This window comes from Coregonus clupeaformis, chromosome 30 (assembly GCF_020615455.1).
Source record: "Coregonus clupeaformis isolate EN_2021a chromosome 30, ASM2061545v1, whole genome shotgun sequence".
NCBI classification, from domain to species: Eukaryota; Metazoa; Chordata; class Actinopteri; order Salmoniformes; family Salmonidae; genus Coregonus; species Coregonus clupeaformis.
The window spans coordinates 44,627,559-44,642,338 of NC_059221.1; the positions used below are offsets into that span (position 1 = coordinate 44,627,559).

Genomic DNA, 14,780 nt, shown 5'->3' on the forward strand with positions numbered 1-14,780 from the left:
GCCACCAACCTCCTGTGGCACAGAGGTATAGAGTAGCCTATACTAATTGGCAGGAAGTCCTATAACAGGAGACATTTTCATAATTTTACCAAATTGTTATTGAAGGGAGAAGTTCACTTTTCTTTATTATGAAACTTCTCTCTCTCTAAGCTCAAGACGATATGAGGTCGGTAATGACGTTTTGTACCACGTGCCTGTCTCTATTGCTGACTACGTGCGTCGTATTTCCCTCTCCACACGCCTCCAGAAGCGGTGAGAGCCATTCGAGATAAACAAGAGCGACGGGGGCCATTGTGTCACTAGCCCAAGTGGCCAGTATCACGTTTATCACCATTCGAGGGAGGGAGAGAGAGAGAGGGGTACCACCCTACCTAAAGTTGGCATCAACAAAGCCCCAAATCTCACATTATTTATTTTGTTACATATGCTTAGGTTTATTGTTGACTTTTGCCCCACAATCTGAGCTCCACCTGGATCAAATAAGGTGAGTAAGGTTTTTGTGAATTTATTCTTTAAAATGAGTTTTTACCTTTGCAAAGTTGTGCGAGCGTTACCTTTATGGTGCTAATGTTAGCCAGCTGCATGTCGCTCGCATAAAATGGCGACAGCAAGGGGCGAGTAGTTTTTGGAGGCTTGTCTCTTCCCCTGTTCTGAATTGGTTACAATATTACAAAGATGTATGTAGCCAGCCTATTAATTTATCGCTCACTCCGCAATTGAGCGGAAGAACAACACTCGCCAGTTTTGTTACAAAGTATCAATTAATTTTCATGACCGTCTCATTGACGGGATGTAACTTGCAGGCTTTCCTCTTAAAATCACTCTCCCTATTTTAATTGATCACAGTTTTATCAGTTAACTAATGTAGTTAGTCATCATAACAACTTTATTTTGCTTTACGTTGACGCACTGTAGGCGTTATGGGTTATGTAGAATATGATTTTATTTTAATCAGTCCATCATATTGCATCCTCGTTGCACGATTTTGAGGAAGATGGGCTATGAAAGTTTAACTTTAAGATAACTAGATGTCATAAAATCGTTTGACCATGGCAGTTTAGTACGCTGTCATGCAATTTGTAAATGATCACAATAATCTAAAATTATTGGAGAATAAGACTAAATAGCCTATTATTTTTTTCATTCCAGCTACAACAGAAATTGCCTGCTTAGTTATCAAATGTATTTGAATGATAGGATGTTCTCAGAATATAGTTTTCACTATTCTGTCTCTTCATATTTACATTCATATCTCGGCTAATGCACTGTATATGCCTGATAGCCTAGGCCCTAGGCTATATGTATGTATGTATGCATGCAGCAGTCGCTGCCTAGGTTACTCCCACCACATGTCAACATTGCCATGCTCTCTGTGCATGATAGAGATTAGTTCAAAGCTGTTCCCAAAAGGCTAATTTGTGTCTGATGTCCACATGATAAAACAGCCATAGAGCCCCAACTCTAATCCAGCTATCTATTCATCAGCCATGTCACAGTTGTCACCCCTGATATAAGCCAATTGCTATACCATTGTTGGGGAGGAAAAGGTAGACGAGTCATTTATGATTTGGGTGGTGTAAAGTCTGGGGTCTGGTTGTCTCACAGTGTTTCAGATGTGATTCATAAAATTATTTATTCATGGTTTGTTTGTTGGTGCATGTGCATTTAGTCCATAACTGTATTTTGTGTTGAATGGGTTGCCTGAGGTCATGGTGGTGTGCCTGTCTCCCTGATCACGCACACACACACACTCCCTTTCTCTCTCTGTGGCACAGTCTACCAGGCCTGGTGTTGGCACAAAGGCTTGATTGTATATGGACAGTAATTCAATATAGTATAGGCTGCATTAGAATGATCCTAATTGACTCTGTTATCATCTGATCTGAAAAGTGTCCCCATTGGCATCGTTGTTGTGAGATGTAGGCTATACAGAATAATTTAGCTGATGGATGCACGTTTGAACAAACCCTTATTTGTTTATAAATAAACATATACAACTATTTGTTGGCACTTCATCACCATGTCTGGCAAGGGTAGCAGTTTACATTTTTCTTGCCCATCCTCATTTTTCAACTTAAATTTGGACTATTTTCTGTGTTGGCCTGCGTTCATGTTTACCCACTGTTCAACTCTTATTCTCCACAAAACCCCACTAAGGCTGTCTGCTGTAATACCCCTTTTTCTATAGGAGGAGAGGATTGGAAGAGAGGAGAGGAGGAGAGTGTGTGTGTCCCTGTGTCCAGAGCCAGCAGGTTTAGGTCAACAGTAACCGGCAGAGCACTGCCTGGCTAGCAGCCTGTGATGTCAGCCATTTTAGGTTGGCCAGCACAGAGCATGGTCGTGCTCCGCCATTTTTCTCTCCCTGCCCTCCTAACAATCCAGCTTTAAAGCCTGCACTGCCAGTGGCCACAGCAACGCAGGCTTTCGCAACCTTTTTGCAGCCGTTTGCGCTCCCTGACTTGAAAACAGCCCAATTGGGATTCAGCAGCAGCTGAACTGTGACAATGTAGAGACAGTATCATTAGGGTTTTGTTTCTGTTGCCAAAAGTGAAAAACAAATGATGCAGCCAGAATGAGGAGAAACCTCAGAGACAAACATACGCAAGCCTCTGCTGTGGTGCCAGAGGAGGAAAAGGAGGAGGAGGCGGCGATGGAAGGAGGGATTACTACCACATACTCCTGGTTTAGAGGGAGGTGAGGAGGGATGTAGAAGGGTAACTGTAGGGGTAGTACAGTGGGAGTATGGATATTTTAAAGGGGCAGAAGGGCATAGGGAAACAATAAAATAAAACTGGCCTCAGTGCTCCCAGCTTGTCTCTCAGTAATGGTGGGAAGTGACCCAGGCATCTGTCTGTACAGAGAGTGTGTGAGAGCAGGAAAGGAAAGGACGCCATTCGCCCCAGCCAATAGCGTGTGCTGGCGAGGGCGACCACACCTAGAAGACATGCACAACGCGTGAGTGAGGCACTGAAATAGGAGCAGGGCAGGGACTCTCCAGTCACCACTCACAGGAGTGTGTGGAAAAAACAAGCCAACTAGAGCCAGGACCTGGATGGCATTTGAGGTGTGAGCTTGTGGGTGGATGCACAAACGTGTGTGTGAAATGAAGGGGGGGGGGTTGCCATGGGGACAGTAACATACCAGTGGCACTGCCGACCTGTCTCTCTTGGCCAAACTTATTCAGAGAGGGAGTGGGGCAGAGAAAGGGGAGGGGACAGTGAGAGAGGGAGAAGGGGGAGGGGTGAGCAGGCAAGCAAACATGGGAAGGTTAGGGGATATGGGACACTCTTTCTCTCACACACGGAGAGGACAGACAGATGGACACTCACATGGACAGACAGGCAGGCAGCAGAGATAAGGGACAGAAGCCATAGTCAGTGATGTAATGCTGGCTGGGATGACGTATGTACGCGGTCGGCTACGCCCCTAGACTATTTGGAGGGTTGGTCTCTAGTGTGCGGGGGCTATTATTGGCCTATACACTGAGAGTATAGAAGCAAGACCAGGGTATGATAGAGCGACGTGTGTGCATGTCTGTTCGAGAGCGCTACCCCTGACAGATTATTTGAGTGTTGGGACAACAACCACATTCTGTCTGTGGGTCACAGCGAGTGGTGTCCGCCTGTGTCGTGTCGGAAAATGGCCGCCCTACTGCTTCGGTAAACAAGCCTCACTCACAGGCATGCAGACAACCACACACACAGTCAAACCTCGCACACACTCCCCCGTGCTCACACACACACTCCCCCGTGCTCACACACACACACACTCCCCCGTGCTCACACACACACACACTCCCCTGTGCTCACACACACACACTCCCGCATGCTCACACACACACGCACTCCCCTGAGCTCACACATACCCCGCGTGCTCACACACAGGCACACTGATGCGCATCCACACTGACACACACAATCAAGCTTTATGGTCAGTCTCGCTGTGCTCATGGAAAAACATTTCTGACCCATATTTTAGTTTTCAGTGGATCTCCCATATTAAGTCAACAGGGCTTGTCTGAGATCTGCAAGGCTGAGATGGAGAGGTTAACCAGTGTTGCACTGATAAATGTATCTACTCTATTCCTGTGAAACAGATTCTTTGTTCAGGTAATCTCTGTGAAATGTTCCTCTCGAAGATACTGTAATGTAAACGCTGCTCAACAAAAGTCCACCTGGAGAATGAGCTGTCCTCCCAGGTGTGTTGTGTGAACCCACAGTGGTCAGTCAGTGGTTAACTTAACGGTGGTGCTCCGAGGTGTTAATGGGGGGTTCACACACAGTTTGTGATCTTGTCTTTTAACTGCTCATTGTAGCCAGCCAGGGGGCTGGCGTGTGGTACTCAACACAAAGGCGTGTGGTACTCAACACAAAGGCGCGCACACACATGCACATTCAGAAAAACACATGTGCAGACACACACACTGCAACTCAGCTCTCAGGTTGTGTCCACTGGCTGAAGAGCTTGCGGCGGAACATTCCAGACTTCGCAGTCGACCAGGGAGGAGGGGGAGGAGAAACGACTTGATGTGATTGTAGTGCGCAGAGGGAGTGAGAGAGCGGGGGTTGGGTGGATGGGGGGTATTGTGGCAGAAAATTCCTGCCTGAAACACCTAACTGCTTCCTCCGAGACCGTTAACACCCTTCCCTCCCTCTCTCACCCCAACCCTCCTGCCCACCCCCGCTCTCCCCATCAGGCCCATGTGATGGATGGCAGGGCCTGTCCACCCATAAGCCTTTGTGTTGGTCATGTGACTTGGCCGCCTTGGCAGAGCTGTGCCCCCTGATGCAGAACTGAATGGCAGGGGGCAGGAGAGAGGGGGTGGCGGGTTGGAGAGAGAGAGGGGGGCAGAATAGCCCAAACGGAGGGCAGTTACTCCCTCTGGGAGGGGTTGGGGGGAATCGCGTTCCCCCCACAGTGGCAAAGGCCTGCTCCGCCTGTTAACCACTCGTATACCAGACACCAGTGTAGAGGAAAGGTATGATGCTTTGGAGAAGACCAGAAAGTATTTTCAATCAGACTAGCAATTTTACTTTTAACACAGCAAAGTTTGAGGCCTACACAGTGAGGCATTAAAAATAAAAGGTTTCTGATGAATCTTTAAGATATTTCTGTTGGCGAATATGTTACGGAAGGGTCATTGGCTTGCAGCGTATATAGAAGACTCACAGTAGCAACAAAATATGAAACATTGTTTTCAGATTGCCATTCGCAATATCGTCTCCAGTGATTGTGTATTGTTAACACATGACTCACTCTCTTTATTGAACAACACTCCCCCATTGGTATAATCGATACAGAAGCGCTGATTGGTTAGTTTGGTCAAGCTTTTTCTCCATAACTCCATTTAAACACCATGTCCTCTTCGCAAAACATCCGCCACCCCAGTCCTCCAAAAGCGACTGCACCTTTAAGAGATTTGAAACACAACACCCTTAGACCATTTAGACCAATAGCTCAGAGGCTCTCTGGAACTTTGGTAGGCAGTTTGGGTCCAGTCAGTTGGGACTAGAAAATAACAAGTTGCTCTTCGGGCCATCAGAAGGGAAACGACAGGCCTTAGACCAGTGTGTAGGGCCGACTTCATCTTACTATGGTTTCTGCTCAGCAGTGTGTGTGTGTATTCTATTCTATAATATTCTACTGTATCTTAGTTTATGCCACTCTGTCATTGCTTGTCCATATATGTATATATTCTTAAATTCCATTCCTTACTAGATTTGTGTGTATTAGGTATATGTTGTGAAATTGTTAGATATTACTTGTTAGATATTACTGCACTGTCGGAGCTAGAAGCACAAGCATTTCGCTACACCCGCAATAACATCTGCTAAACACGTGTATGTGACATTTTTTGTTGTTGATTTGTTTGTGTTTGGATGCAGAGAACTAGGATTAGATAGCACTAAGATGGCACTGACCTATATTGCACAGTGGACATGTCTGCCATGAGACAGAGGTGTGTAAGCTCCGTATAAGGTAGGGGGATTCATTGTGTTCATGGAGGAGGCTTTGGGTTGAAGGACTGTAGTAGTGGGTGTGTGTGGTGCCATTGAGAGTAATTGCCCTAGAGCTGTCCTCCAGTATTGCACCAATGCCTCGAGAAAGTGAGGGGAAGGATGGGAGCAGGCGGAAAAGTCGCACACCTCACAGGAAGGGAAACGGTCCTCTGTAGCTCAGCTGGTAGAGCACGGCGCTTGTAACGCCAAGGTAGTGGGTTCGATCCCCGGGACCACCCATACACAAATTTATGCACGCATGACTGTAAGTAGGAAGCTACGCCATTTTGTTGTTGGGGGGGGGGGTTGGTTATAACATAGGCAAAGTTTGGATATTGTAGAGAGATTGAGTCTGTCTGTCCGTGAGTGTGTGTGCCATCCGCACACCTAATACGAATGCCACCTTTCCCAAATGAAGGCTCCCAAAATCCTGTGGAGTGAATGTCCTGCTACAGATCTGAAAATATTCACAAATGTTTTCTTTTGTGGTGGGAATTGTTTGGCTAGCCTATGAGTGTGGATCTGTCATGCGCTGTGCTGCGTCTGTCCAGAGTGCATTGTGTTCCCTCTGAGGGTGTACTGTGTATGAAGCAGGGGAAGTTAGAGGAGAGGAGAGGAGAGCGGGGGTGGCATGGGATAGGAGCTCTCTAAAAAACCTTCTTTACAGAAGAGTGAGAGACTAGCAGGGGAGCAGAGAGAAAGACCCAATATTGGCCATAAAAACACAGCTTTGAGTTACTTGGCTTGTGAGTTGAGTTTTTTTTAAAGGAGCAGACTGTATTTATTGACAAACAAACAACACTGAAAATGATAGATCATTGTACCACAATTCAAGACATCTGACATCTTTAAACCACATATTTCATATCAGAGCATGTTGGCCTTTCCTTGGTCAGTATCAAATGAATTTCATTACGCAGTATAATATGCTTCTGGTACTCGGCATAACATCCCCCCCACTTGATCTCTTACAGAATGTATATAGTATAGTTTAATAATGATGACTTGAAGCTTAATTGTATTTTTTCTCTCTCCATCTTTTTTTCAGTGCACACACACGGAGACGTGTGGTCATGTTCCCCCACGTTCCCCTCCCAATGGCTGGTCCATAATTAGGATCCCAACTGAACCATAAACTGACCGCTGTACTCCTCGGCCGGCTCCCACAACCCCCCCGCCCCCCCCACCATCCGCGCCAACCATGGCCAGCAAGAGGAAATCCACTATACCCTGTATGATCCCCCATAAGTCCATGCACCTCCGGGAGGAGCTGGAGCAGGACTCGTGCCTGTCAGACCCTCTCTCCCTCCTCCGACAGGCCCGGGACCAGGGCTACCCCTCCATGGGCGCGAGCGGTAACGGGCTGAGCCCCCGGGAGCGATCCCCAGGCGAATCCTCCAGGCCTGAGGGGGGCAATGATGTCAAAGACGGGTGCGGCACCTACACGTGCAGGCCGTGTAACTTTGAGACCCAGGACCTAAACCTGTTCCTGGACCACGTCTACAGTGGCCACCCGGACTTCAGAGCTGACCCCAGCTTCCAGTGCGTGGACTGTGGGGTGTCAGCGGCCAAGTTTGAAGGCCTGGCCCTGCACAACGCCCAGGTCCACCCCAGCACAGTGTGCACCACCTTGCAGCTGAGGAGGAGAGACAGGAGGGTGGTGGTGGAGCAGAGTCTGGTGACAGGGTCAGAGACAGGGAGGGACACAGAGATCACCATCACCAAGACCCCCATCATGAGGATGATGAAAGGGAAGTCGGAGTCCAAGAGGTTTGTGGTGTCCCATTCCTCTCCTGATGAACCCTCCCCAGACCCCCTCCCCATCTCTAAGTCCAAGGAGATGCCGAGAAAAGAGGCCCCCACAGTGACAGTTACCCACGTCCCTACCATAGTGCACAACGGCACAACCACCAAGGTCACGCTGCCCTCTGCTATCCAGATAGTGAACGGCTCGGGGGCTCTGCCCATGCTCAAGACTGCCATCACACAGGTACTTAGTGCATTTGATCTTTGCTGACATTACTGCAAATTACAATTGGTGCTCAATGAACTTAATTGAATTACATTGCCAGAATGTGTACAAGTTTCCTCTGAGTTGAATGCAGTTTATATCACCGACTGTGGACATTAACGTTCGTTTTTCTATGCTCTGAACCAGGTGGTGTCAGTGGTCCAGAACAGGAACATCTACCATCAGACAGCTCCCATCACAGTCTCCGCTGCCCTCTCCTCCTCCTCCACCTCCTCCTCTTCCACCTCCTCCAAGAACATGCCCAAGGTACAAACATTGATTTATTTCCTGTCATTTTACCAGGAGCCCTGCGGCTCTTAACGTACCAATTTGTGTCTGGAGATTGACTGGTGTCAATTCCCCATTTTGATCATATTGTGTCAGTACCACTTTATGAAGATGTGATATACAGTTCAAGTGTAATTACAGTGTATGTACACATTATTACATGGTACTAACGTGTATGGGCGGCAGGTAGCTTAGTGGGTAAGAGCGTTGTGCCAGTAACTGAAAGGTCGCTGGTTCTAATCCCCGAGCCGACTAGGTGAAAAATCTGTCGATGTGCCCTTAAGCAAGGCACTTAACCCTAATTGCTCCTGTAAGTCGCTCTGGATATGAGCGTCTGCTAAATGACTAAAATGTAAATGTAAAATGTGTATTTACATTTATCATGGAAATACATGGGTTTCAGTGCCTTTTGAGCTGTCAGTGTAAATCTTCTCCTAGTTTATATGAAATAGTTACATGAAGTAGTGTAAATTCAATGTAATTCCGATTGTTGGTACAAATTACATGTTGGTACTACATGAAATATATATTTTCTACCTTCTGTGGTGCAGGTGATGATCCCTCTGAGCAGCATCCCAACCTACAGCGCCTCTATGGACTGTTCCTCCTTCCTCAAGACGTCCTTCAGTAAGTTCCCCTATCCCACCAAGGCAGAGCTCTGCTACCTCACCGTGGTCACCAAGTTCCCAGAGGAGCAGATCAACATCTGGTTCACTGCCCAGAGACTCAAGCAGGGCATCAGCTGGTCTCCAGAGGAGATTGAGGAGGCCAGGAAGAAGATGTTCAACACCATCATACAGACAGCGCCCCCTAACACCCAGTACCAGCCATTGACCCAGACCCACCACAGCCCAGCCCAGCACACCATCAGGGTCCTGCCTGCCTCTCTGGGGCCTACGGGGATCCCTCACATCCTCCAGGGCTCGCTGGTGGGTCAGGGAGGGGTGATTGTCACCCAGCCCATGATGGCCAACAGCATCCAGGTCAGCAGTGCCCCCATGGCCCTGGCGGTCACACCCAAGCACCAGGCTGCGGCCCGCCCTATGATGCAGGCCCGGCCTGCTGGTGCCCTGGTGGTCGATAAGGGGATCAGCATGGTGGTGGGGAGCAGTAGTATTGGAAACAACATCATCATCAGTAGCCGTAGTAGTAATAGTGGAGGGAGTACTAGTAGTATCAGTAGTAATAGTAGAAATGGTGGAGGGAGTACTAGTAGTATCAGTAGTACTAGTAATAGTAGAGGGAGTACTAGTAGTATCAGTAGTAGTAATGGTGGAGGGAGTACTAGTAGTACCATCAGCAGTAGCCGTAGTAGTTACAATAGCAGTAGTTTCAGCAGCCATGCTAGTGTTATTAACCTTAGCTTTGGCAACAACAGGGGGAACAGCATTTACAGCAATGGCAAAGTCATCAACGCCAATGGTAAAATCAACCATGCTATTGCTAATCTCAGTGGGAAAAGCAACAGCAATGCTATCAGCATGGTTAAAAGCAGCAGCACGGACAGCAGGTGCAACAACAGCAGCAACAGCAGTACTATTGGTACAATTTTCAGTGAGAGTCAAGTCACCGCTGATATTAAAAGCACCATGGACAAGAAACCCAACAGCAGCAAAAATACCAACAGCAGCAGCTTGAGCTACAAGAAAACAATCACCACAACCAGTGGTCCCACTGCCACAGCTAACCCCACTGCCACAGCTAACCCCACTGCCACAGCTAACCCCACTGCCACAGCTACCCCTACTTCCGCCACCAGTAACACCACCACCACCAAAACAGAGGCGGCATCTTCCCCCTCCACCAAACCTTCCTCCTCGTCTTCCCCGGCGCAGAGCGGGAGCACGGACGCCAGTGGAACCCCCAGCTCCAGAACGCTCCCAAACAGCTTCCTGGACCCCGGCTTCTACAAGAGCAAGAAGACCGTGGAGCAACTGAGCGCGCTCAAAGAGAGCTTCACCAACAACCAGTTCCCCAACCAGGAAGAGGTGGACCGTCTCATCTCCTTCACCGGCCTGACCGTGCGCGAGGTCCGTAAGTGGTTCAGCGACCGCCGCTACCACTTCCGCAACCTCAAGGGGGGACGTTCGAGCACGGGCGGTCAGGGTGGTGCTAGCACTCCAACCACACCCGGGTCGGCTAGCGCAACGACCACACCTGGGACGCCCAGAGGTAACAGTGCTACCCCCATGGACCTCTCAGACACTGCAACTCCCAGTGAGAACACTAAAACCTCCCAGCAGGGGTTGGCAGCCCTCAGCCCCCCTCCCTCACAGACACCCACCTCCCCCACCACCCCGTCCAGACGGCCACCCAGACCCCCCTCCCCAGACTTCACAGCCATCCGCTACAAAGAGAGGGACCCTCAGCAGGTGAGTGGTGCTGTGACTGTGATGATTGACTTTGCACACAGCTTAATTTTCCATAAGATGATTTAAAAATAATAATAATATGGGTGAAGTATCCCTTTAATGTGTATTTACTGCCAATCAAATTGCTCACTGGGACATGAGAAACCTACGCTCGTCTACCCTACACTAATCTCTTCTCTACCTAACCAGGTGAGGGCGCTGGAGGCCAGCTTCAGCCAGGACCCTGACCCCTCTGGAGAGGAGGTGGACCGCCTCCGGGCTGAGACCAAGATGACCCGTAGAGAGATCCACGGCTGGTTCGCTGAACGCAGGAAGAGAGTCGCTGCTGAGAAGAAGAAAGAGGAGTTGGAGAGGGCGGAGCAAGAGGAGGAGATGGAGGCAGGGGGAGGGGAGGAGGGGGGGAAGAGTAAGGATGATGCTGGGGTGAAGAAAGAGGAGGATGGGGAGGAGAGGCAGAAGGAGGATGGTTCAGGCTCAGAGCTGAAGGTGAACCCCATTAAGATCAACCTGAAGATGCTCAAAGTGACTGAGTCAGATGGAAAACTGGAGTCTGAGGGAGGGCAGGCAGACAGCCCCACCATGCCTACCTTGTCTCCCCCTACCCCAGCACCCTCCCCAGACCCAGCCCCAAAATCAACCCCCACCCTTACCCCTGCTCCATCCACAATTCCAACTCTAACCCCAAAGCCATCGCCATCACCTAAACCCTCCCCCTCTACAACCCCAAAACCAGCAGCACCATCTTCCACTCCTGCCCTCAAGCCCTTCGCGTCCCCCAAACCCTCCCCTATCCGGGGCAAGAAGACGTTAGAGCAGCTCCACCTCCTGAAGCAGGTGTTTGTCCGGACCCAGTGGCCCAGCGCAGCCCAGTATGACGAGCTGATCTCTTCCACAGGGCTGCCCAGGCCTGAGGTGGTGCGCTGGTTCGGGGACTGTCGCTACGTGCAGAAGAACGGCCAGCTTAAGTGGCTGGAGGCCTACCAGACCATGGTCCTAAAGGAGGACTTCCAGAGGGGAGACACTCAGATGCTGAAGGCCCATCTGGAGGCCCACGGGAGTCTGGAGGAGGAACAGGTGGGACTCTAACGTTATCTGGGATAAATCCTTTTTCTATTAAGCTTCGTATTCTGAAGTAGCATTGCACAAGCTGGAACAGCTCATAGGAGCAGGACCCTATCTCCTGTTTCTGCAGCGTGAGGCAGCTTGATGTAGAAAGTACACCCCCTGGACAGAACGCTAGTCTATCGCAGGACCTTACCCACAATTTATCTCCTTAATGTTGAGTGCAGAGACGCATTAGGTCCCATTTTACAGTCTTTGGTATGACTCCGCCGAGGCTTGATCTTCCAAACTCAGGGCGGGAATTAGAACCACTGGTTCGAGTTAGTATGGAGTTACATGTAATAACACCAAGAAATTACAATCATGAAACGACATTTGTGCACCGTGATGTAAAGTGTGTCTAGCAATTGTCTATACTCATGTTGCCTCTGGGTCTAAATGTTGAGTTGCAGAATGCCTGTCAATAGTGATTAGTAAGACTGTCTGTCCTCTCCAGGTGTTGGAGCTGGCCCAGGCTAGTGGGTTGACAGAAGAGCTGGTACGACGCTGGTTCTCTACCCAGGCTCCTATACTGCTGCAGGGGAAGGACAGTGGGGTTGCAGCCACAGTGGAGGGGGTACCAGAGGGAATAACACCCAACCCATCACCCACGGTACACATGGAGGAAGGATCATCAGAGCCGGTCCAAGGAGGGGGGGAGGAGAAGATGGAACAGTCGGTGTGTGGAGGAATGAAAGATGGGGAAGAGAAGAGGAGCGTGGACACAAAGGCTGTGAATCCTGAAAAAGGTAGTGTTTCTTTCACCAATTTGATTTGATGTGTAGTTTGTTTGTTTTCTTGTTATATGTATATTTAGAATCTTGGCGCATGACACTATGACCTTATGTCATAATTGAGATATAAAGTAGCACTACAGTAATTATGCATACAAGGTTTATTTATTGTATTAATTTTGTCATTTCTGTCACAGGAACAGACTGAGGGACCTTTGTCTAGGGCAGGGTTTCCCAAACTCGGTCCTAGTCTCTATCCCCCCCCGGGGTGCACGTTTTGGTTTTTGCCCTAGCGCTACGCAGCTGATAAAAAAAAATGATTCAAAGCTTGATGATGAGTGGGTTGTTTTAATCAGCTGTGTATTGCTAGGGCAAAAACCCAAACGTGCACCCAGGGGTCCCCAGGACCGAGTTTGGGAGACCCTGGTCTAGGCGGGGAGAGGGGTGGTCCAGAGGGACAATGCAGGTGGTCTTTGCACGGGGAGTGTTTGAGTGCATGACAGCAGATGTGATTGTAACTGGATCACTAGAAATGGACCCTGAACTCCCCCCAACCACCCCTTTGCTGGGGATGGACACTGGACCCCCAACCCTCCAACACACTCCGCTATGCTGAAGATGGCCACCCCCTCCCATCTGCTTTCCATCTTTCCTACACCCCCACCCCACTCCTTCACATCTAATCTGCCATTTTCTCCTTCAAACGACCAGTTCCAGTTGAGACTCAAGTGCAGGATTCGCTGAGGAGGGGGCTATGTTTCTCTCTCCCCTGAATGGAGTAGACGAGGCAGATGGATTTGGAGAAAAGGGGAGAGGTGTGGTTGGGATTTTGGCTCCAGCAGACGTGGGTAGAGGAGGGGGAAGGGGGTGGGGTGTTTTAAAAAATCCTGACTGGATGTATATCGACCAAGCCAATCCTCCAGTGGGAGGATCACTGGTGAGGGAGGGGAAGATACTAACTGTATCCAAGAGGTTTTTGGGACTGGGGTAGGAGATGAACTGCACAGGTCTTTAAAAAAAAAGGAGACTTGAGGTCTGAGGTGAATATTAGATGTGTCCTTGTTTCAGCATCAAGTGCTTTTGTTCTGTATGGACTTCTGTTTTTGTGTATCTTTTCATGGATATTTTTCTTAAACTGTAACGTCTTGACTGACTGTAAAATAAGTTCCAACATACGTAGGCCTGTTGTATACTTTTTACAGATATTTGCAGAATAAACAATGTAACAAATTGGTTTCCTGTCCTACTTATTTTCAAAGTCAATGATAAAGTTTATTTTCTGATCACACTGAAACACCCTATCAATAAAGTGTATTTGCTCTGACTAATTAACACTTCAAACCTTCTCCGTTAACTGTAGGCCTACAGTTACGTGATGTGAATGTGCACTAAACTTGCATTTTATGGCAGTTTTACATTCAGTAAACACTTGTATTCATGTGAATGTTTATACATGCATAAGATCAGGCCAATCATAGTTGATTAAGTACTTTATTTAATTCTCAGGCTTGAATATGTTTCATATGAAAGGCAAAATTAAAAGGAATACTTTTTCTCCATAGCTTAGGCACAATACAGAAAGGCTTGGTTTGTAAATGAGACCCTCAGTCACCATTGTGACCTGTCTAGATAAAAACAAGAGATGACATAAGACACCAACAGGATTTCTGAATCAACAATGTAGATTATATAGTTGTGTACATACAGACAGAGGCCCATGGAAGAAAACACACTGGTCAGCATTAGGCGCTATGTAGCGCAAGAGGGACAACTCTCCACAACACAGAGCGAAAGAGTGTACAACCAAGTCTTGATCCCTCAACCAATGAAAATCTGACAATGGAGATGGGTGCAAAACGAAAGGTGGAAAGATTCAGACCTTAAGTATTCAGTTCCAACCCCCATGTTCCACTTAACTAAATCCATATGGCTTCAAAAGGAGTTTCCCTCCATGGCATAACATTCTGAATACTGGTTTTAGAGTGCATGGTCTGCTCAAGAGGGGCATTGCATATCAAGTGAAATATGACTCTGGCGTCCCCTACTCCCAGCCTAAACCATTATGGGGGTAAGCACAAAAGTGCGTGACCTTAGATTGGTTTCTGAGGGCACCTGTCATTAAACCACCAACTGGAGGTATATGCCAGACTATAGTGTATCAGTCAGGAATGATCAAATGAGCTTTCAGGAACAACACCGATATACATTCAGTAAGATTTGCTATGGAGATTTAGAAATTAACTAATCTCACTTGAATTACATTAAAATGTGCTGT

The 14,780-nt window shown here is 48.3% G+C and overlaps 1 protein-coding gene across 1 annotated transcript; it reads left to right on the forward strand.

Annotated features, from left to right (window-relative positions):
- The first annotated feature begins 207 nt into the window (after positions 1–207).
- On the forward strand, positions 208–12,827 carry LOC121546105 (zinc fingers and homeoboxes protein 3-like). The gene is made up of 7 exons (XM_041857129.2): positions 208–484; positions 7,048–7,989; positions 8,158–8,277; positions 8,850–10,670; positions 10,860–11,744; positions 12,229–12,520; positions 12,703–12,827. The coding sequence occupies exons 2-7, from the start codon at positions 7,201–7,203 to the stop codon at positions 12,711–12,713; spliced, it is 3,918 nt and encodes a 1,305-aa protein (XP_041713063.2). The 5' UTR covers positions 208–484; positions 7,048–7,200; the 3' UTR covers positions 12,714–12,827.
- Positions 12,828–14,780: the final 1,953 nt, after the last annotated feature.